Source organism: Puma concolor, chromosome A1 (genome assembly GCF_028749965.1).
Source record: "Puma concolor isolate L17-30 chromosome A1, mPumCon1.1.hap2, whole genome shotgun sequence".
Classification (NCBI taxonomy): Eukaryota; Metazoa; Chordata; class Mammalia; order Carnivora; family Felidae; genus Puma; species Puma concolor.
In genome coordinates this window covers 31,401,489-31,422,340 of record NC_141667.1, presented here as the reverse complement: position 1 = coordinate 31,422,340, position 20,852 = coordinate 31,401,489, and the positions used below count along the sequence as shown (strand labels likewise).

At 45.6% G+C, this 20,852-nt stretch overlaps 1 protein-coding gene across 2 annotated transcripts in view; it reads right to left on the bottom strand.

Moving 5' to 3' along the window:
• EGFLAM (EGF like, fibronectin type III and laminin G domains) overlaps window positions 1–20,852 on the bottom strand; it is a 187,149-nt gene that overhangs the window by 27,034 nt on the left and 139,263 nt on the right. For both annotated transcript variants that reach the window (XM_086677412.1, XM_086677413.1), the window contains exons 12-17: window positions 20,650–20,794; window positions 17,161–17,350; window positions 10,519–10,644; window positions 8,942–9,185; window positions 5,798–5,909; window positions 1,175–1,291 (exon numbers count right to left, since the gene is read on the bottom strand). In XM_086677412.1, coding sequence (XP_086533538.1) covers window positions 1,175–1,291; window positions 5,798–5,909; window positions 8,942–9,185; window positions 10,519–10,644; window positions 17,161–17,350; window positions 20,650–20,794 — 934 coding nt within the window. The remainder of the gene's footprint in view (window positions 1–1,174; window positions 1,292–5,797; window positions 5,910–8,941; window positions 9,186–10,518; window positions 10,645–17,160; window positions 17,351–20,649; window positions 20,795–20,852) is intronic.

Sequence of the window (20,852 nt, the reverse complement as noted above, 5' to 3'; positions counted from 1 at the left end):
ACGTGAAGGGGGCAGGGCAAAGCCTGACAAGGGCAGGGAGGGAGGCGGGTGAGACCTCTTAGCATCTCAGCTTGATTTCTCAGTGAGAATTTCAAATGCATGATGAAACATGGCCAGACCCACTGACAATGGGCTGAGATGAGGTGTCGCTGACATCACAGTTCAGCAACAAAGGGAAACACCTCAGAGTCAGCAAATATTGACTGGACCCCTTTTCTGTGCTCCACACTGGGATACAAGAGGAGGGGAACAGAGCCCCACGGGGCCCTTCCTAGTGCCCAGATGTGCAAATCACAGTAGGGCTTTCTTTCACTGTCTTGCCTTCATTTTAGCCTCTCTCATGTTTCACCCCAAGTCTAGAAAGACCAATGGCCCGCATTCCACCACTGGTTGCTAAAGGAAAACAGGACAAAGCTAACATCCAGCAATCGAATATGCTTTTCTTCAAATGCTTTTTTTCCCTAATGTTTGATGGTCCTGGAAATCTGGTTTGGTGAGTCAGCCTGCACCTCTGTTACAGACAAAACATATTATCGAAACTGGAGAGGTCATGGGCAGCCCCAAGAGAAGGGATCACAGACAAATATGTGTGGGGTCAATGTCCTGTATCTTCCACTGGCTGCATGATTCCACCCCCCCGCCCCTGAACCTTCTATGGAAGGACTCCTTAATCTCTGCTCTTAAGAGCGTGGTTACATGATTGATGAGCTGCAACTGCTTAATTGCAGGGGTAGGAATGGGGGTGGAGGTGGGATGAGAGTTGGCTCTTGACTTGAGCAGGAACTTCAAAGGCACCTCAGAGAGAAGCACAGAGCCAAGAGTTGCTCTGAGACTCCACTGGCTTCCTTCTCTTTGGTAGAAGCCTGTCTGCAGCCACCTGATGCCCGCTGCCTCCCCCAGCAATGCCTGGATCCTTCGGTGGATGTATTGTAAAGACTCATCTTCATTGAGTTGCTTTCGTGGAATGTCTGCTGGACGGGGGCCCAGGAGCAGGCGTTATAAGAAAATGGGGTTGGAAAGCTATGCTGCTAGCATTAAAAAAAGAAAACCTTAAAACGTGAAAACTTCCTCCAAGCTTCTTTTTTGGATCCTGCAGATTCCACTGATCACGGTTCTTAATTCCATTGTCTGTAGTCAAGGTCACACAATAAACATGCAAAAGTGAAGCCTGTACCTTCTGGATGCTCCCACTAAAGGGCTTGAGGATGCCCGAGTTCTTCTTCACATCATCGTAATTAGGGACTCCACCAATAAAAATGTCCGTGTTGCACTTAATCTGTGTGAAGCCTCCCTGCCAACAGATGAAAACCAAAACATGGTTTAGCTTCAGAAAAGGTAGTAAGGTCTGCCAAACGGTAGAGACACCTTGAGGACCCACCGCAACAGGCCGGCTGGACTTTCACGTTGTTTTGCATTGCGACCTTACTGCCTGTTTGTATGTTTGGAAATGTATTAACCTCTCTGGGACTCAGTTCCATCATCTATAAAATGGCAGCCATCATATCTACCACATAGACACGTCACGGTGAATGTGGTGGGCCGCATCACTGTCCACCAGTATTCAGCGCGTCTCCAGAAGCGCCCCTTCTCCCTGCAGGGAGATGACCTTCAACCTGTTGCTCTTGAGTGGGGCCAGGTAACCTGCTTCAGCCAATAAAGCATGAACAGAAGGGAAATGAATCACTTCCGGGCAGAAGGTTTCAGAGCCAGAAGGTGACTCACAGTGCCCTCTCCCTCTCTCCCTGTTCCTTCAGCTGGGGTGTCAGATTAGAGCTGCAACTGAACGTTGATGGACATGTAGTGCAAGTAAGAAATAAATCCTTATTGTAGCTGATCTTCTGGAGCTGTTTGCGACCCGCTTGAGCGCAGCCTAGCCTCTCTTGGAGGCAGAGAGCCCACCGATTTAGCACTTTGCCCAGAGTTGGATGATTAATCAGCATTCCAGTCTGACCAGCTATTGTTATATTAGGCAGTGGTAAAAATAAAACCTCTTCAGGCCAAGAAAAAAGGAAGGCATGGTGGGTGGGAGGCATTCCTTGCTATCAACTACAAAGGGTAGAGAAATTCTTCTCTTTTCCAAATTCTCAGAAAACTACCCAGGTCAACCCCCAAAGCCTTGCCCTGTTACCAGTCATGTCAACAGCTTAAACTCTAACGGGTGGGCTAGACAACAAGCTGTGTATAATATTTAATGTCTAAACTCTTTCACACATGAGCTGGAAGCAAAATGTGAAAATGTCCTAAGACAACAAATAGAGATAAATGGAAATTTGAGACTCTAACATAAATCATTATTTCCTTTGATTTATGGTAAAAGGAAATATAAATAATAGCAGCATTTAGTCATTAATTTAACAAATATTACTGGGCATCTACTGTGTCCCAGGCACTAAATGCTAGACAAACAACAGTAAATAAGGAAGACCTGGTTTCTGCCCTCAGAGGCAGAATCCAGACACATAAATGGGCAGGTGGGATTAGCTCAGCAAGGGCTGCTCAGGGGACTCTGGATGCACTTGAGGAGGGAGTGCACATATCCTACCCTAGACACAGACAGTCTGGGAGGTAGTAAAGAGTCAGAATTATAGAAATCAGTCAAAGTCAGGGCTTGAGAGGAATATAGTAGGTATAAGGGCAGAGGCAAGGAGGGGCCAGATACTGCATGCTTAGAAACGCCCTCTACCCAAAATGCATCAAGCTTTAAGCAGAAAGAAAATAGTTATATCTGTGTTTTAGGCAGATTACAGGCCAGAGGGAGGAGAACGGACTTGGGGTCAGGTCAATATAGAGAAGGAGAGACAGAACAGAGAGGAAGGGACAGGATCTAGGAGAGTCTCACAGTGCCCAGGTCCCACCAGGGAACAGCATGGAGGTCTTGATTGGAACATAGACAGAATTGCCTTCCATCAGTAACCTTGGGGCAGCGTTCTTATTTAACTAGGCAGGGGTTTGGGGAGGGGGAGGGGAAGGCAGTGTTCATTAAAGAAGCAGAAGGCCTTTCAGGAATTGTAGTGGCTGGATGGAATGCTGACCCTGGAGGGAGCTGTTACCACACCGCCCCCGCCCCCCCCAGGCCCCAATCACTGTCTTAGCTCTTCTAAAGTTAAAATAAGATAGTAAGTGGAAAGGAGAAAGGTTGCAGGGTCAAAGGGATGTCAGAGAAACAGGCTGTTTTGAAAAACCTTTGAGTTACAGTTGTATCCAGTGAACAGGACCTGGCCTCATGGGGTGAGAGCTGGTTCCTTTTGGTTTCTCATCAAAACCCTCCCCTGCACCCCTTCCCCCTGCCCCCGCCAGCCTCTGCCCCCCCCCCTCCCTCCTGTTGACAGGAGACAGGGCTGCAGCTGCCACACCCACAGGGAACCGCAGGAGAAAAGCAAACAGACCCCACCGAAAGGAGGCTTCGCGTCTAGATCTGCCACTTCTGTTTAGCTGGAAGTGGTTGGAAAACCTGAGCAAAGCTGCTGGTTAGGGTTTTCTGGAACCCTCAGAGGCACATCCCATCCTTAAGTCTGGCATAGACTCAACCCTTGGCTGTTAGTATTTCTCAGCTGAGCAACCCAGAGTTTGGCTTTCGCATGGACACTGAGGGGCCTAGGCCCTGGGTTAATCCCCAGAAGAGTTCTTTCATCCCACCCATCTCTAAGCTCTAAGACCACTACTCCTAATCCCATTGCTCTCTAACCGAAAGAGTCACCTATGCCTTTGAACATGGTATGGACAGCTGGGGAGCAGAATCCCCTGCTGGAGGAAGATGTGATTAAGGCTCAACTCACTGAGATCAAGCATGGGGCCTTCCCACTCCTGTCTCAGAGCTGCCTCAAAAAACCCCAAAACAAAACAAAACACCCTCACATGCACACAGATTGGCTACACCTGTACCCACATGTGCACACTGCTTTCCAGGTGGGCAGCACTCCAGCCAGCTTGGTCCATTCAAAAAGCCAATAGGGAGGCACTGGTTCTACCATGTTGGTTGAATTCTTACTCTCTAATATTGTAGCAATAGAAATTCTGAGGTGTGGTTTTTACCTTTGTGTTGTCTCTTCACTGTAGGATCCCAACAGTAAATACTGTGTCCTAAAGAGTTTCTTCTTCATAATCAAAGGCCTTAACCCTACCACCTGCAAATATTCCATTCTGAACTTTTGTTCCTGTTTTACAAATGTTTGTAACTAAGGCCTACAGAGATACAATGCTTTTTCGAATTTATATTAAGTCAACATATAGTCAAGTCTAGTCAAGTCTATAGTTGTGAGCTACTAATTCTATCTTGGACTGAAGTCAGTTGTTAGAATTTTCTGGATCATACCAGAAATTACTCCTGTTCTCCCTTTAAAATCCATTCCCCTTCATCCACCTTTCCTTCCTTTCTGCCTTCCTTCCTGCCTTTCTATTTTCCTTCCTTCCCTCTCTCTTTCCTTCCTTCTTTCCACAAATACATATATAGAACATTTTCTAGGTTTGAAGAGTGCTCACCTCTTGAAGCAGAACCCAGTTGGGGATTCTTCTTATCCTGAGAAAGTCCTTGGTTCTGACAGGACCTCCCACCACTACCATCTCTGATACTGGTCTTGGGACATACGTGTTCTTCCTTCTGCTCTCTTCTTCAACCAAATACCTCTTTCCTCACCAAAAGTCTTTTTTTATTCCTTTTCTTTTTTCTACCAATCCACTTTCTTATCAGAATACCCACATTCACAAATGCCCTCTTTAAATCTGGTGATGCACAGAACAATGACATTGGGAATTAAAATAGTGGAAACCCTAAGTCCCCTTTAGGGGACTAAACTTTTTGTGTGTAAAGAATCCTAGTAGGTTAAAATTTAAAACAAATCTCTCTTATCTTTTCTTAAAAATGTTATTTTCTTGGGGCACCTGGGTGGCTCAGTCGGTTAAGCATCCAACTTCGGCCCAGGTCATGATCTTGCAGTTCGTGGGTTCAAGCCCCACACCGGGCTCTGTGTTGACAGCTCAGAGCCTGGAGCCTGCTTCAAGTTCTGCGTCTCCCTCTCTCTCTGCCCCTATCCCGCTCATGCTCTGTCTCTGTCTCTCTCAAAAATAAATAAACATTAAAGAAAAATTTTTTAATGTTATTTTCTTTGGATACGACCTTGGAAATAAGATCATGGGTGAAAGTTATAAATTTGAGTAGAAATTCTGTGCTCTTGAGGTCATGAGAGTACTCTATTAACCAACAGGAATAAGTAAAGCTACATAGTGTTGACCATGTACTGTTGTGTTTTACACATATAGTTATTTTAATTGGCACAACTCTACAAAGTAGGCGCTATTATGGTTGCCATTATCCCCACTTTATAGATGAGAAAACACAAACTTGCAGGTCAAGTGACCCATCTGAGTTCACACTACTGGTAAGTAATGGAGCTAGATCTGGAGTCCAGGAGCCTGGCATCAGAGCTGTGTTCTTGCCAGATGTGTGGCCCCCACAACACTGGCCTGACCTCCAATGTATGTCCTGACCTACTACATTATACACTGACTCAACAAAGACAGGGATTGGCGGTAGGGGTGGGGGTGGCAAGTGATTTCATAAACGATGTACCTGTATTAGTTCACTTAATCCTTGCAACGGCCCTGTGAGACTGCTGCTATTATGACCCCATTCGCAGCTGAGGAATAGACAGGTTAAGTAACTTGCCCAGTGGGGAGCTTGGGTTTTAAGCCAGGCAATCTGGCCCTGGAGTCCATGTACTTAGCCATTACTCTGCTGCTTTTCTCTCCAGGACAGGAAGAAAACAGTAACCCAGTTTGCACTGACACGTGTCCTTCTTACCTCTGCCATTGCCTCCACTACCTTCTGCTTATCCACTTGTAAGATACCATTCTTTGCTGTGCGAGACACATGCAGCTCATGCCAGTGGCCCAGGGCGAGGGGGTCTTCACTCCTGTTGAAGGAAGGAAGCTGAGCGTGGGATAGCATCAGTGGTGGTATGGACAGTGTTCATCAAGCTGCCCTGATGAACCGATGCAACCTTAGCTACCTCATTTATTCCGTCACAAGAAAACAATCACTCTTGCTTAGTAAACACAGCGGCGCTCGGTCCGTTTATTGGACCCCTTTATGGTAGGAGCATTGCAATTATCACTTTATTTTATTACTTCCAACAAGCCTGGAATGTGGGTAAGATGAGCCTGGTGTCCTGGAGGACAGGTGACAGTGAAATGTGATCATAGTTGCACACAAGCTTTGAAAATGAGAAAATTACCTGGACTGTAGTGTAAACCACAGATTCTTTCGTGTGCTGATGGCTACGGCATCCTTTGAAATGCATAAAAAATTAGGATGGATGGATGGATGGATATAAGGATAGCTAGACATGTGATAAAGCAAATATAGCAAAATGTTAATTATAGATGACAGGTGGGAGGAATAAAGATGTTTACTGTATAATTCTTTCAACTTTTCCACATGTTTAGAATTTCTCATAATAAAACGCTGGCGGGGGGAAAGAGTCCATGTTGTCTGATACTGTGAAAAGGATTAAAACTAAAAATTCAATTAATTCAACGTGAAAGTGCTTGAAGTTTAAACGATTTCAATAAGAGTTTTGCACGCTACTTTGGACAGTGAGGTATGCAAGAAGAGGATAATTATTGCATTTGTGTTTCTAATGATGTCTAGTTCCTGGCCTTCACTGAACCTCCCAATTATTTTTTGGTCCTGGATCATCCTTAGAAAACTGTCAGGAATACCAACGGGCACAATTATTGAAAGGTCTCCACCCCCTCACTTGATTTTTTTGCTCTGGCAAATGCTTTTGTGATTTGTCCTTAGCAATTAGAATTTAATCACCTTGGCTAAATCAATATGCAATAAAGAAACCAGAGGCACTCTTTAAGCAGCCCCATCTCCACAATAAGTACAACCGCCTTAGTCGTGTTCTTGTCCTGCAGAGGTCATTCCCTGTCAATACCCTGCCTTCCTCTGCACAGTTATATCGATCACAGCCGTCACGAGCTCATTTCAATTGCCTCGATTTTTGAATCGAGCTCATAATGAATTTGACCACCTCATCCTTTTCCTAAAGTTAAAATGATTTGGCCAATTCCACAACTTCCTGTGGTTCAGGATTTTACTGAATTTTCTTAATCAAGCAGGAAGTCTTAGAAATGATCTTCAGAATAAACATCTTGCAACGGGGCACCTGAAACGCCCGCCCACAGTAATCCCTGTTGTCAGGTTACCCTGGGGAGGGGATGGGACAGGGGTGGTCTTTCCCTTGGACATTCTGGGCACTTGCCTTCTTTTCGTTACACCTGATACTCTGAATTCTTTTTCCAGGCACTTTTCTGACAGGCAGGGAAACGATATCTTACATTAAAAAAAAAATTAAATAACACTTCTTGTCTCAAATAGGCACAGAATGATGAAAGAGAGAAATGCTGGACACTAAGGTCCTATGTGTCTGTGACCCCAGAGCTGGAGCTGCCACCATGGAGGGGAGCCGTTGGGGGGGGGGGGGGGTGTGATCTGCCCAAGAGGAGGGCTGATGAGCCCGACCCTCCCCCTCACTCTTTCTGGTCATTCCTTATCCAGGAGGAAGCCATTTGAAAGTACAAGGTGATATTTAAGGTATCTTCCCTTCTGAACTTGACAAACAGTTCTACGTGAATTGCTTAGACTGTTTTGCATAATCTTATGTAAATTGAATCAATTAAACACCCACCAAAGTTGTCTTGAGACATAGGATGTTTTTGTATAACCAGAGGCACAAAAATGTTTGCCCATGACCCAAGGTGGGAGGTGTCAGTGACGTGCAGGAATTCAGTCATAGGACAAAAATGAACTGTCCTTTTTAAGAATTCTTGAAACCTAATGCAGCAAGCATTTCCCATCGGCCGTGAGAAATGATCAGCAATTAAGGGCGATGTATGGCTGTAACATCTCTCCCGCAGTCTTCCTAAAAATGACAGTCTAACAGCATAAATTACAATTGAATGCAGCCTGCAATTTCCTTTAAAACAACCACCACCTTTGGATTTCCTGCTGCGGGGCACCATTGAAGGAAACATCGTAGTGAGTTTCAAAAGAGAATTCGTCGAATATAGGAACAAGAAGCATGTCTGCATTAGATTAGCAGGCCTCTGGCTGGAGGGTAAAAACTACCGTGGAAGGAACACAGTGTGAAGAGGGAGACATAAACAAATAAGAGAAACGTCTGTATCCACCATCATCAGGCTCTGAGGGTGTTGTAAAACTCGTGACGCGCTGTACGGGAACAATTGATCTTCTAAGTAAATTAATAGTACAAGCTAGATAACAGGAGGAAAGGTTTGAGGACCCAGAGCCACTTCTGCAGATACCAGCAAGTACTTCAGAAGCACCTGTTCACTGCCACGCTATTGAAACCACTCATCACACCGCCTTCTCAAACATATCGGTCAGGGATGTGCCTCTGTGATTTGCAGATTCGCTGTCAGACTCCTTTATCTGGAGAATGGTCAGAGATGTGCTAACCATCTAGTCACCATCAAAGAAACAATGCGAGAGGGTGGTAAAAAAATCAAAGTCAGGTCACCAAGGGCATGTCTGTCCATTCAACTTCTGTTAATACTTCTTTCCTGGTCACCCTCTATTGACGGAGTGCCCACAAAATGATGCTAGGAGCACGGACTGATCAACTACAATTCATCAGGTTTTTGTGATGGCCTTGTGCAAAATGAAGGCAGCCTATCCATGGGTTGAAGCAGAGAGTTGCTACCTGCCGGGGAGTTACTTGACAAAAGGAAAACTTGCCAGTAGGAGAGAATGATCCATAATGAAGTATGTCATACCACCAGGACACATTTCGGAAAAGAGAACCACGGAGGGACGACAGGAATAGTGCAAGCTATCAGGACTGGGGCATCTTTTTCCAAAGTGACCGCTGTTGAGCTTTCTGGGCGGAAAGGAGCCCCTAAAGGTCTCAGCCCTTACCTGAGAACACCAGTGCCAGAGCCACAGTCAAAGCGGAACTCCACGTGGCCCCCTGCCATGTTGATGGACACAAAGTCTTTGCTGCCCGTGTCGTAGCTGTAGAGGAGGACACCATCACCCGAGTCCGGCCGAAACGTGATCTCAAACTCCATGAAGGAAAGGTAATGCTGGGGCTCCAGAGGCCAGGGTGTTGCAGCATAGGATCTCAAGGACTCTCTGAATTGAGGGATGGTCAGGGTGAAAGCTGAAGAAAGAAGCGTGCTGTTAGAAATCCCTCTGTGGCAGAACTAGCCATGTTCTCTTCCTCCTGGGTATGGAGCTAACCTACATTTCCCAGCTGCCCTGAGTGAATTGGGTAGTATAACCGAATTCCGGTCAGTGGACTGTGGGTGGGAGTATTATACGCATCCCAGGTCTGACCCCTAAAACTTCCTACCATCTTCCATGCACCCTCTCGTCCCTCACCTGCTAGCTGAATGCAGGAAGCAGGGGAGGATTCTAAGGGCCTGGCAGAGCCCTAGAAGGCAGGGGCCTGTGTCCCTGAATGACTGCATGGCACAGAGGCCACCCCCACCCAAACTCCTCACTGACCTGCAGTGATGTGTGACGTGAGCAAGGATCGAGCCTTATTATGTCAGGCTACAAAATATGAGATGATATGTAACAGCTTTGACTTACAGGAACTCACACGCCCTCTTCTAGGTGATCTGAGATCTGAGATTATTCAGTGCTAAAGAAAAATCCCCCCCAGGATGGTGTCTTAGGTCCAAATTTGAATCAATGGTAGAAAAGTTAAAACATGTTCAACTCAGGCCATCTGGGGGGCGCTCATTGGTTAAGCATCCGGCTCTTCATTTCGGTTCAGGTCAAGATCTCACTGTGGTGAGATCAAGCCCCACATCAGGCTCAGTGCTGGGCATGGAGCCTGCTTGGGATTCTCTCTCCCTCCATTCCTCCCACACTTGCACGCACTCTCTCTCTCTTCTCTCAAAAAAAAGTGTCCAACTCCACACGTTTGCCAAAATCTTTGAAATTTTTGAAATTTCCCCTGATTCTGTGTGTTTGCGTATGCACCTGTGTTTACGCGTATATATACCCACGTATTGAGACAGGTATAGTATCGAGAGGTGGACAATTCACTAGAACAGTAACAAAAAGAAGAAAGATTACTCTTGTGCCTTCCCATTGTTAACGACTCTGTGTGTCTCTTCCCCACATTTTCTCTGAACTTGTCAGTCATTCTCAGAAGCATGAGCTGCAGATGCTCTCAATTCAGTCTGATACAGACCACACGCATAAAGCCTTTTCAAAGTTACTTGAGGGCCAAAAGGAGCCCACCAAAGCCTGGCCCAGAAGCATCTTAAAATGAACCTATCTATGGTTGGCTTGACACTCTGACACTCAAAGGCACTCCAATCTGATAAAAAAACAAAACAGATTCTCCCATCTCTCCCAACAATGTATAGATTTTAATCCCATAAACATTTATGGGACTTGCTAAGAGCACACTGATGAAAAATTACATCGACATGAATTAACAGGGCAGGCAAAGTGCAGCCAACTTGCTTCTTTCTCACCATCTTCACAGTGTCGACCTTTAAACCCAAGGGGACACAGGCAAATGTAGGCGTCGGCTTTGACTGCTGCACAGGTGCCGCCGTTGATGCACGAGGCTTCGTCACAGAGTCCACTGCTGCACTCCCCTAAATACAGAACAGGAATGACAAAACCGATTCATCGCGTGAGCCAGTCCAAGACGCTGGAGCTGACCGCACCAGCTCTGAATACACACACTCAGCTCCCACTCGTGTTAATTTGTACCCCTGCCCAGCTGCAAAACAGCCTTCAGGGTAGGTGGAACGTACCCTTCATTTTAGTTTGATTTTGGCCTGTTCTTTATGAAGACCCACAAAGAATCTTTAAAACATGGCGGACACAATACATCAAATAGTAAATTGTTTGGACAATTTTACGACCACCGACGAAGATGAATGAGTTGTTTCTGCGTTAATCCATCTGTCTCTTATTCCAACAAGAGCGTGTTTCAATCCCTTCCGTGTCAACATGGTGTTTCTGTTCCAAGCATTCTAATTTGTGTGGCCCCAGTTACCTTAAGTGCTACTGCCTTGTTGGTTCAAAGTTGAGGCAATAAGGGGAACACGGAAGCCACATCTAACTTATTACCTGGCCTCAACCTTCCACTGCTCTGTCTGGGGCAGGAAGGGGCTGGGGCGGGGGGTGCTTCATAATACCTCAGCATATGCCTTCCAGCATCCCTACTCCCACCTCCAAAACTGAGATCTTATGGGGGACAGGAGGGTGGCCTGGAGTAAAAAGCGGTGAGAGCTTCAACACCAGATGGGTCCATACTCTTTACCAAACACATATCAGAGAGGCCCATACAGGGTATACTCTCACTGTCAAGATCATCAGATGACATGGAAACACATGGACTTCTCCTGCTCTGCTTTTCTCCTGCTTCTTTGGTCCTCCTCTTCTCCTTGTATATAAGAAATAAATTTCACAGATGGGCCACTAGCTGGCCCAGAACAACACAAGTGAGTACTAAACACTTGCTCCCGGGGTAGGGACAAAGGAGCACATCTCTGACTAAGCCGTGAGGGGCCCGGCCCTGAGCCCCGCAGGCTGTGATGCTGCACCTGCCTGAACTGCAAGCCCACTTCTGGTGGGATGAAAAGCCTCCGTTGGCCATCTCAGCAGGGCAAGCCCCCCATCCTTTTCTCATCCGTCCTCTGTATTTGTGGAGCTGACCCCGTCTTTTCTTCCACGAAGCCTCGCTGCGAGCGTGAGCAGGGCTGGGTATAGTGTGCAGCCAGCCGAAGAGGCTGACTTCAGGAGCCGAGGACAGAGTTTAATTAAGGCCCGTCCAGATGGCTCGTCGCCACAGCTGGGGTGGGCTGGCCTCAGCGAATTCCAGCCGGGGCCACTGGAAGCTCAGGGCAGAAGTGACCGGTGGCCTCTGCAGCCACCGCCTGAGAACATGGCCAGCATCCAGTCTCCTCAGGGTGATGGACATGGAACCATGAGAGCCGGACTCTCACAGCCCCTGAGCCCCCCCGGGTCTGGGTGGGCTGGGATTCTTTCCCCGAGAAGGGCGGCTCCCACAGGAAGAAACGAGGTTCTTGGGTTATTTTAGCTACACATGGAAAAGATATTACTTTACAAATTTGCATTGTGACTATCCTTTAAGAGGGGGGAGTGGGGTGGGGGCATTGATGAAAGCAACATGGCGGCAGGATTCTGCTGGCAATGGTACGCAAGATGGCCCATGAGCGGCGGCGTGGGAAAGAGGAACGGACTCCAACGGGGAGGGAACGTGGGGCTGGCCGGGGTGGTAGCAGAGGAAATGGACAGGGAGCGAAGACACGGGGAAGGGAGACCCAGCCAGTCCCTTCTAGAGCTTGAAGGCGGAGGCAGACCCTAGCAAGGCCTCCGGGTTCCTCGCCTGGCGGGAGTACAATGATGAGCACGGCTGAGGGCAGGAGCTGGTTTCTGAGGCACAGAGGACCTGGCGTTGGGAAGCAGACTCCGCTTCCCATTCTCTCCCTCCCTCTCTCTCTGCCCCTTCCCCGCTCGTGCTCACGCTCTTTCTCACTCTCTCAAAAGAAATAAACATTAAACAAACAGATTGCATAGCTTTATTTCAATGTAATTGTTTCCTACCATGGATGTTATTCTCTACATTTAAAAACATCATTTGTTTCAAAACATCCGGCTGGCGGGGTCAGTGGAACATGTGACTCTTCATCTCGGGGATCGTAAATTTGAGCCCCATGTTGGAGGGGGAAATTACTTAAAACTGAAACCTTTAGGAAAAAAAAAAAAAAAAAAGAAAGAGACACACCATTTTGGGAAGAGTCCACAGGCTTTACCAGACTGCCAGAGATGTTCACAGCACACAAACGGTTAAGAACCTTTGGGTTACTAAACTGATGATCCTGGCAGCAAAGTCCAGGGATGTAGGGAAGGATGGGTGCAGAGTTTTAGAAAGAAGGAAAACTGTCAACTCTGAGAGTGGGAGGAAGGAAGTTAGTCGCAAGGTCATGTGCAGACAGCGCTGGCAGGACCTCATCATCAGTATATAATTTTTATTGACATTGAACCTACTAGATGCCAGCTTTACGCAAGACAATGAGGTGAGGGCAGGAGAGAAATTAGGCCTCCGAGGAGAGAACGGCAGGTGGGACGGGGCAGACTGCATGAAGGACGCATGGACGGTGAGCAACCACCTGCCCCTTGTCCACCAATCCGTAACTGAAGCCAGTCTATTTCCCCGACTGAAGATCTGTCCACTCGGTCCACATCTCCACCACCACTACCAGCCTAGAGCAAACCGTCATTATCTCTGATCTGGATTGTCGTCATAGCCTCCAGCCAGTTTACATGTGCCCCCTGAACACCGCTTTCAATAAGCTTTCCACAGCCAGAAGGATCGTTTCAAAACACAGACTAGATCATGGTAAACCACCTCCCCCTCATACTCCCACTGGGACAAGCCATTTCCTCTGCCTGGAATGATCTTCCCTCTCTTATCTGCTTAAAAAGAAATGCTTCAGATATCAGCTTTGGGTTATATGCTCAGAATGGTTATATGCTCAGAATGCTCCAGCCCATAAAATCCCGTTATTATACACTATTATTATACCACCATTTCTTCTTTGTAACACGCTGAATTGTAATTTTTCATTGACTTGTGTGACTATTTGATCAGTTTGGTCTTTCCTTGTGGCAGCTACATGAGGGCTGAGGTAGGATCCTGTTTTCTTGTTCATTACTGTCTCCCCAGGACCTGGCATCATGACTAGCATTAAGCAGATCCTTAAAAAAGTATCTTGAGAGAAAGCATGAGTGAAACAGTGATAAACCATGGTGAGACCCATGGCCACCTCACACGTCTTGAGTCTCAAATAACTTGAGAAGTTGGTTTCCCAACTTGTCACATTGACCCAGTGGGGTGTGGAAATCCAAGACAGGATTGGAAAAACTGAGTTCCGGTGGTTTAGGTTTAAGAATTTGCGTGGAAATAATAAAAGAAAGTCTGGGCTAGCGAATGCGAAATTTTGCTGAGATGACTGACTATTCTAGAATGTGGGTTTAGAGAGAGTCTAATTGCTGGGAATAATCTAAAGAAGGTGATGAAGGGGAAAGGCTTCAGTAATGAAAGGCCCCTTTGAGGAGTTGAGGTAGGCTTTAATGGAGGTGGGGAGGGGGACAGAGAAAAAGCTGTGGTTGAAGATAGCAGTGACAAGTTAGAGATACCAGACAAAGGAACCGTGACTCTGCTACTGTCATTACCTTCTTCTGGAAGCCTGTATCTCCACCAGAAATTCACTGCTGTTTGTATGAGCCCAGTATTCCCTCATGGTGGCACTGCATTTAAAAGAACTTGAATTTCTGGAGGGCTAACTCAAAGTAAAGCAAGTATGGAGGCTGAATAACCAGCTCTGTTCTAGCACTCCAGGGGGAAAATGGGGAAAAAATGAAAAAAGGCAATGAGACTGATGCCTGCCATTAAAGTTCATCACAAGGCTCGTAGACATCAAATAATCCAATAGCAGCTTCGGGGGGGGGACCCAGAGCCAGCAAGGTGGGCCCATTTGGTACCACCTGCTCAATGGAGAGGCTGGTTTTGCACAATGTGAGAATATAAAACACTGCCAGAAATCGGTCCTTGCTCAACTTTGCAAGGTCTCAGCTACCTGTCAGGGGTCACCCTGCAACCTCAGGACTGCAGATCTGGATTTCATGACTGTTTCCCGTTTGTCCAAGGAAGAGAGAAAAAACAACTGATACCCTGCTGAATGGGTGGAGCCAGAATATTAATAATAATATTAATAACAAATACTTACAACATGCTTGCTATATGCAAAGCACCAACTCATCTAGACAAAGGGATTTTAGGAGGAAGTTACTAAAAAAATTCATAGATTGAAGACCGAATTCCCAATGTGACTGCATTTGGAAATAGGGCCTTTGAGAAGCTAATTAAGGTTAAGTGAGGTCTTAAGGGGGGGACCTAATTCAATCTGACCAGTGTCCTTATAAGAAGAGGGAGAGACACTAGGGATACAGACACAGACACAAGGCCCGATGAGGACACAGTGGCCATCTGCAAGCCAAGGAGAGAGGCCTCAGGAGAAGCTAAACCTTCCAGTGCCTTCAGCTTGCATTTCCAGCTTCCAGACTGTGAAAAAATAATGTTACTAAAACCACCCATTCTGTGGTATTGTGTTATGGCACCCCTTCCAGGCTAAAATGGTCACTGAATTAACCAACCTTAGAATTATCTATCTGCTTTCAGTGACGGAAATAAATGTCCTTACTGCTTTAAAGGCAATCCTAGTCTTTTCAGAAAAATGGTTCTGACAACTAGACAACCTCATGCAAAAAACTGAATCTAGACACAGACCTTACACCTTTCACAAAAATTAACTCAAAGAGATCACAGCCCTCAATGTAAAATGCAAAACTATGAAACTTCTACAAGATAATGGGGACAAAAATCTAGATGACCTTGGGTAAGGCGATGGCTTTTTAGAGACAACACCAAAGGCATGACCCTTGAAAGAAATAACTAATAAGCTGGATTTCATTAAAGTTAGAGAAGACAAGCCATGTCTAGGAGAAAATATTTGCAAAAGACACATCTGATAAAGGACTGTTGCCCTATATATATATATATATATATATATATATATATATATATCTGAAAGCTCAACTGCAAGAAAATAAACAACTTGATTAAAAAAATGGGCTAAATAAAACCTTAACAAAACCTCACCAAAGAAGCCATACAGATGGCAAATAAGTGTATGAAAAGATGCTCCACATCATATGTCACCAAAGAAATGCAACTTACAACAATGAGATACCACTACACATCTGTTAGCATCTGAACTCTGACAACACCAAATGCTAACAAAGATGTAGAGCAACGGGAACTCTCAAACATTCCAGGTGGGAGTGCAAAATGGAACAGCTACTCTGGAAGACAATTTGGCAGTTTCTCACAAAATGAAACATGCTCTTACTATGTGATCCAACCATCACACTTCTTGTTGGTATTTACCCAAAGAAGTTAAAAACTGATGTCCATCCAAAAAACCTGCACACTGTTTACAGCAGCTTTATTCACAATTGCCAAAAACTTGGAGGTAACCAAGATGCCCTTCAGTAGGCATGACAAACATGCCTTGCAGTACATACAGACAATGGAATATCATCCGGCATTAAAAAGAAACGAGCCCTCAAGCCATGAAAAGGCATGAATAAAACTAAAATGCATTATTACTAACTGAAAGAAGCCAATCTGAGAAAGCTACATATGATTCCAACTATATGACATTCTGGAAAAGGCAAAATCATACAGAATATAAAAAGGTCAGTAGTTGCCAGAGGTGGGGGGTGGGGTGAGCCATAATATGAACTACGGCTCACCATGAGTGAGCCATAATATGAACTATGGGCTTTGGGTGATACTGAAGTGGTAATTCAAGTTCATCATCTGTAACAAAGGTACAAAGGCGTGTTGCTAATAGAGGAGGCTATGCATGTGTGGGGGTGGGGGATAGGTGGGAAATCTGTGTACCTTCTCCTCAGTTTTTTTGTGAAGCTTAAACCGCTGAAAAATAAAAATCAGTCCTAGCTCTGCCTGCTATTTTGGAGAAGTTATTTGACTTTTACAAGCCCTAGTTTCTTCATGTATAAAATAGGTATCATAACAATTTCTACTTCCTAGAGCTGGTGTGAAGAGTTAATGAGAGGGCATATGAGAAAGTTGGACACAGTGGTCAAGAATTAGAACGTGACCATTTCTTTTGGAAGCAGAGAGCATACGAAACCTCTTCTTACATTACTGTGTTGGCTTTTCCACTGAACTGGGTGAGTAAGGGAGGGTGAAAGCGCTGAACTGCTTGCTGCTTTGTTGGATGAGACCATGCCATGCTTCGTGAAGAGAGCCAAGGGCAACAGGACACAACCAAGGGTTTGGTGCGCCATATTGTTTATCCTATCTTGCTATTCAGATCCAGGTCATCATGTCTGCAAAGCACCAAGCTTGTCCCCTGGGCCACCTCCCTCCTAAAGTTTGACATTAGCCAGCTGCCTAGGGTTTCAATCCATGAAGCTTCTTACTGCCCTGGCCCACACCAGAAAGGCAATCCCACAAGAGCACCCTGGCCCACTGGGCAACCACTTACCCACGTCGGCCCCACTGAGTGCTTTCCCCAGTGGCCAGGGCCTCAAGTCGATTCGCTTCCCATTGACGGTGAGCGACTGCACACAGCCTTGAAAGCCTCTGTTTGTTCCTGTTGCTCTAACCAACCAGTAAGCACTGGGAGCCCCACCAAGATAGAGGGGCGTCCGGAAGGTAATTTTACTGTACTGGCCCTGTAAGAAAGAAGAAAACCGTAACTCACTAAACAAAATCAAAAGCCAAAACACAACAGATTTTAATGAGGGACATGGTTAAGATGTAGTTTACAGCCCCACTGCTTTCTTCCATCTGTGTTTATGTTTATGACATTGCCTTACTGGAAAATTAAACCCCTGGTTACCGTAGGAAACTCAGTGAGCTCCTCAGAGGGCTGTGTTTCGAGAAGGGATGATTTTGGAAGCCTAGAAGGGAAGGGAAGGTAGGTCAGAGCCAAGAGCAACCCAACGGGCAGGGTACTGGGCCGGGCATCCAACAAAAACTTTGTCTTTCCAGTCTTGACACCAACTTACTGTGTACCTTGGATGGTTCACAGGGTTATTCTGCGTCTCAAAAGATGATAATGCTAATTTTGTGTATATGTGGGCCAACGCTTACCTTTCCTATTCCCAGCCACCTTTATACTATATCCTGCAAGAAACATCGTGTGTGCGGGGGAGGATTGCCACACAGATTGTGTTGCAAAATATTTTGAAATTTGCTCATGGATACAACTTGTGTGTGTGTGTGTGTGTGTGTGTGTGTGTGTTACTACGGTGAGGTAGGGACATTTCTAATCTTAGAGAAAACCACAAACAGGTTTTGAGGTTACAAAACACAGACCTGAACATTAGGTGGGACAAAATTAAGGCACCCTTGGTCATTTTTTTTTTTTTATTACAGAAATATTTCATTCATTTGGATTAAAGGGGACTGGGAAAAAGCATGTTGCCAGAATTTTTAAAGTCCAGAACGTAAGCCACTGAAATGTGGCAAACGAAATGTTGCCAACAAATAGAACATCTAATCGTTACTTTATATTTTCTAATGAATGGATAAGAATCATTTATAAATAGTGTGCTGAATATGAGCGAGGCAGCTGTAAAGTGCTTACAGTGAATTGTAAGGACTGTTTGCCAGCCTCTGGGCACACTGCTTTTGTGGGATGAACTGGATGCCCTGTTGGCTTATTTCGTTAAGATCCTCAGAATTCACTCCTGAAACCCATCTTCAGTCTGTTCCCTGATTCAGGACTGTACCAGGAGCCTGACCACTTAGCGCTTTTTTCCTTTTCTGGAACAGCAACCCTGAGCCCCCCTTACAACGTCCCAGGCAATAGTCTGGTAAAAGCTGGCTTTTACCTTCCTCTGGTGAGGGTTGCTTTGGGTTTCTGGAGCCTGCTTTGCCTACGAGGCAGAGAATTCGAAGTGCCCTGGAGTTCTCATTTCCCCCGACACAGCACTTAACAGTGTTTGATGGGTGCCAAAGTGTGAAAGTCCAATTGACCAGCTTTGGGTTGGGACCGCTCTGAGGTATAACTTATACTACAGAGCTCCCCTAGGGTCAGGCTGAAGCCAGACAGGCACTGAAGAACTTTGCAAACCTTGATATAAGACAGAGTCACTATCTCCCAAGATAGTTTACTAAACATTCCACAGCTGCTGTCCTGCTTATACAGCTTGCTAGCAAGTCCCGGGAGGAGAGCGGCAAACGCTGCCCTGAGTAGCCATAAAATTGTATGCTTCTTGCAATTAATTCTTATATTCATTCAAAGGATAAGATTGGCAAAAATACAAACACTCATATAAGCCAAGCTCACATTGACTTCCGGAGCCCTTGTATTATCCCTACCAAAAGGTTTCGGTAACTTATTTTTTCAACACCCCCAAGGACAGGACAGGAAACCGTCTCCTGAGATAGTCCTTTGCACTTCTGTGCACTTTTGTATGATTAAGTGGAGTTAAAATTACTCCCTTAGGCTCTCCCATTCAACATCAGCCTGGGGGGGGGGGGGCACAGAGTAAGTCCTTCTCTCCCCAAATTCCCTCTCTGATTCTATGAAAAGGCACCATCCACACCTTCACCTTCTTTTCTCCAAACTAAACAATGCTCCTTCAATGAATCACTCCAGGGATTTCAGGTCAGTTTCCTGTTTCAATGATTGCCTTCATGTTCCAATATGTCTGTGGTCCTCTTAGAGGACCTCTTCGAGTACAATCACAGAGCTGAATGCAATCCTCTTAGAGGATTAGAGTTACCATTAGAGCACTGGAAGCTATATACAGGGCTACTAGGATATCATACGATCATCACCTCGCTTTTTCTAGATGCTATGCCTCTATTAATACAACTTGTAATTTCTTCAGCTTGCTGTTACCACATGGCTCTGCTTATTAACCTTTACTGAACTTCCTTGCTTCAAAACATAAGACATTTTCACATGTGTTGTTGCTTTTATTACAGCTTCTCTGCCCTATATTCACTATTACTATTTTGGATCCAAGTTCAAAGCTTCTTTATTCCTATCAAACTTAATTTTAATCATATTTAGGGCTATTGTTCTGGGATTTATGTGATTCTGTAGTTCATTTATCCTGTCTTTTTTCCTTAGAAGTACATGCATATATGCATAAGCGATCTCACTGGATTCATATTCTCTATATTTGGATTCTTGTTCCTTTGGAAGCTTTGGGGTCCAAATTAATGGGAATCAGCAAAGCATGGCTCTTTATAGGATATATCTTGCCAGTAAAAAAGTCCAGGCAGGGAGGAAGCTATATACATATACACAAAGGTTTTCTTGCTACATTTTTCCTGAGAGAACAGACACCTGCCTGATTATAATTACACACTCCGTTCCTTGGCAGGTTGCTAATCCAAACTGTTTATTCTAAACATGGTTCTGAAATTGCCCAGAGCATGACGAATATGTGAATACCTAGGTGATTTACTGAGTAGCCCCACAGTTAAATTGTTTTACCGCTTCCTATAACCATGGCCCCCCAAAATGGTAGATGAAAGGATCATTCCTGCATATTGAACCAAGTGAAACTTTCCGAACTCTTTGTTAAAGCCACAGAATTGCAACACCCTTGCCTTAAAAGCAAGCTTTGTGTTTGGCACTAATAATGGCTTCTATTCTTCTGATACAGGCCTTCTTCTACCCCTGGCTTTGATGTCCTTGTGGAAAAAGAACATGTCCCTGGGCACAAAGCCAACTGCATGCTTCTGCGCCCCCACAGTAATGACGCTTGCAAATCCGATTCTGCTCCTCAGTAGATGTGGGATGGATGTGTGCCCTGAAAGCCCACCGAGAGTGGTAAGAGCCACTGAGATGCAGGAGCATCTCAGAGCTGGGGTGCACGGGTTTGCCACGAAAACCAGGCCATCCGGAGCTTGCATCCCGCCAGCGTGGCCTGAGCTCGGCAGCAGGGCCCTCTTGGGACGCGCATGGTGGGTGCTGGGTGGGTGGGCAGGTTGGGAGGCTCACACTCACCTGGGACTGGCCAGTCGCCGGGGTGCCATTGTTCAGCTGCAACAGCCCGTTCAGCCCATCTCTGTAGAGTGTAACCGTGTGCCAGCCCCCCAGTTTGATTTTGGTTTCACTTATAATGATGCCAACCCCAGTTCCACAATTAAACCTGTGGGGAAGAAAAAAAAAAGAAAGAAAGGCTCTTTGATCAACCAGCTCGTTATGCT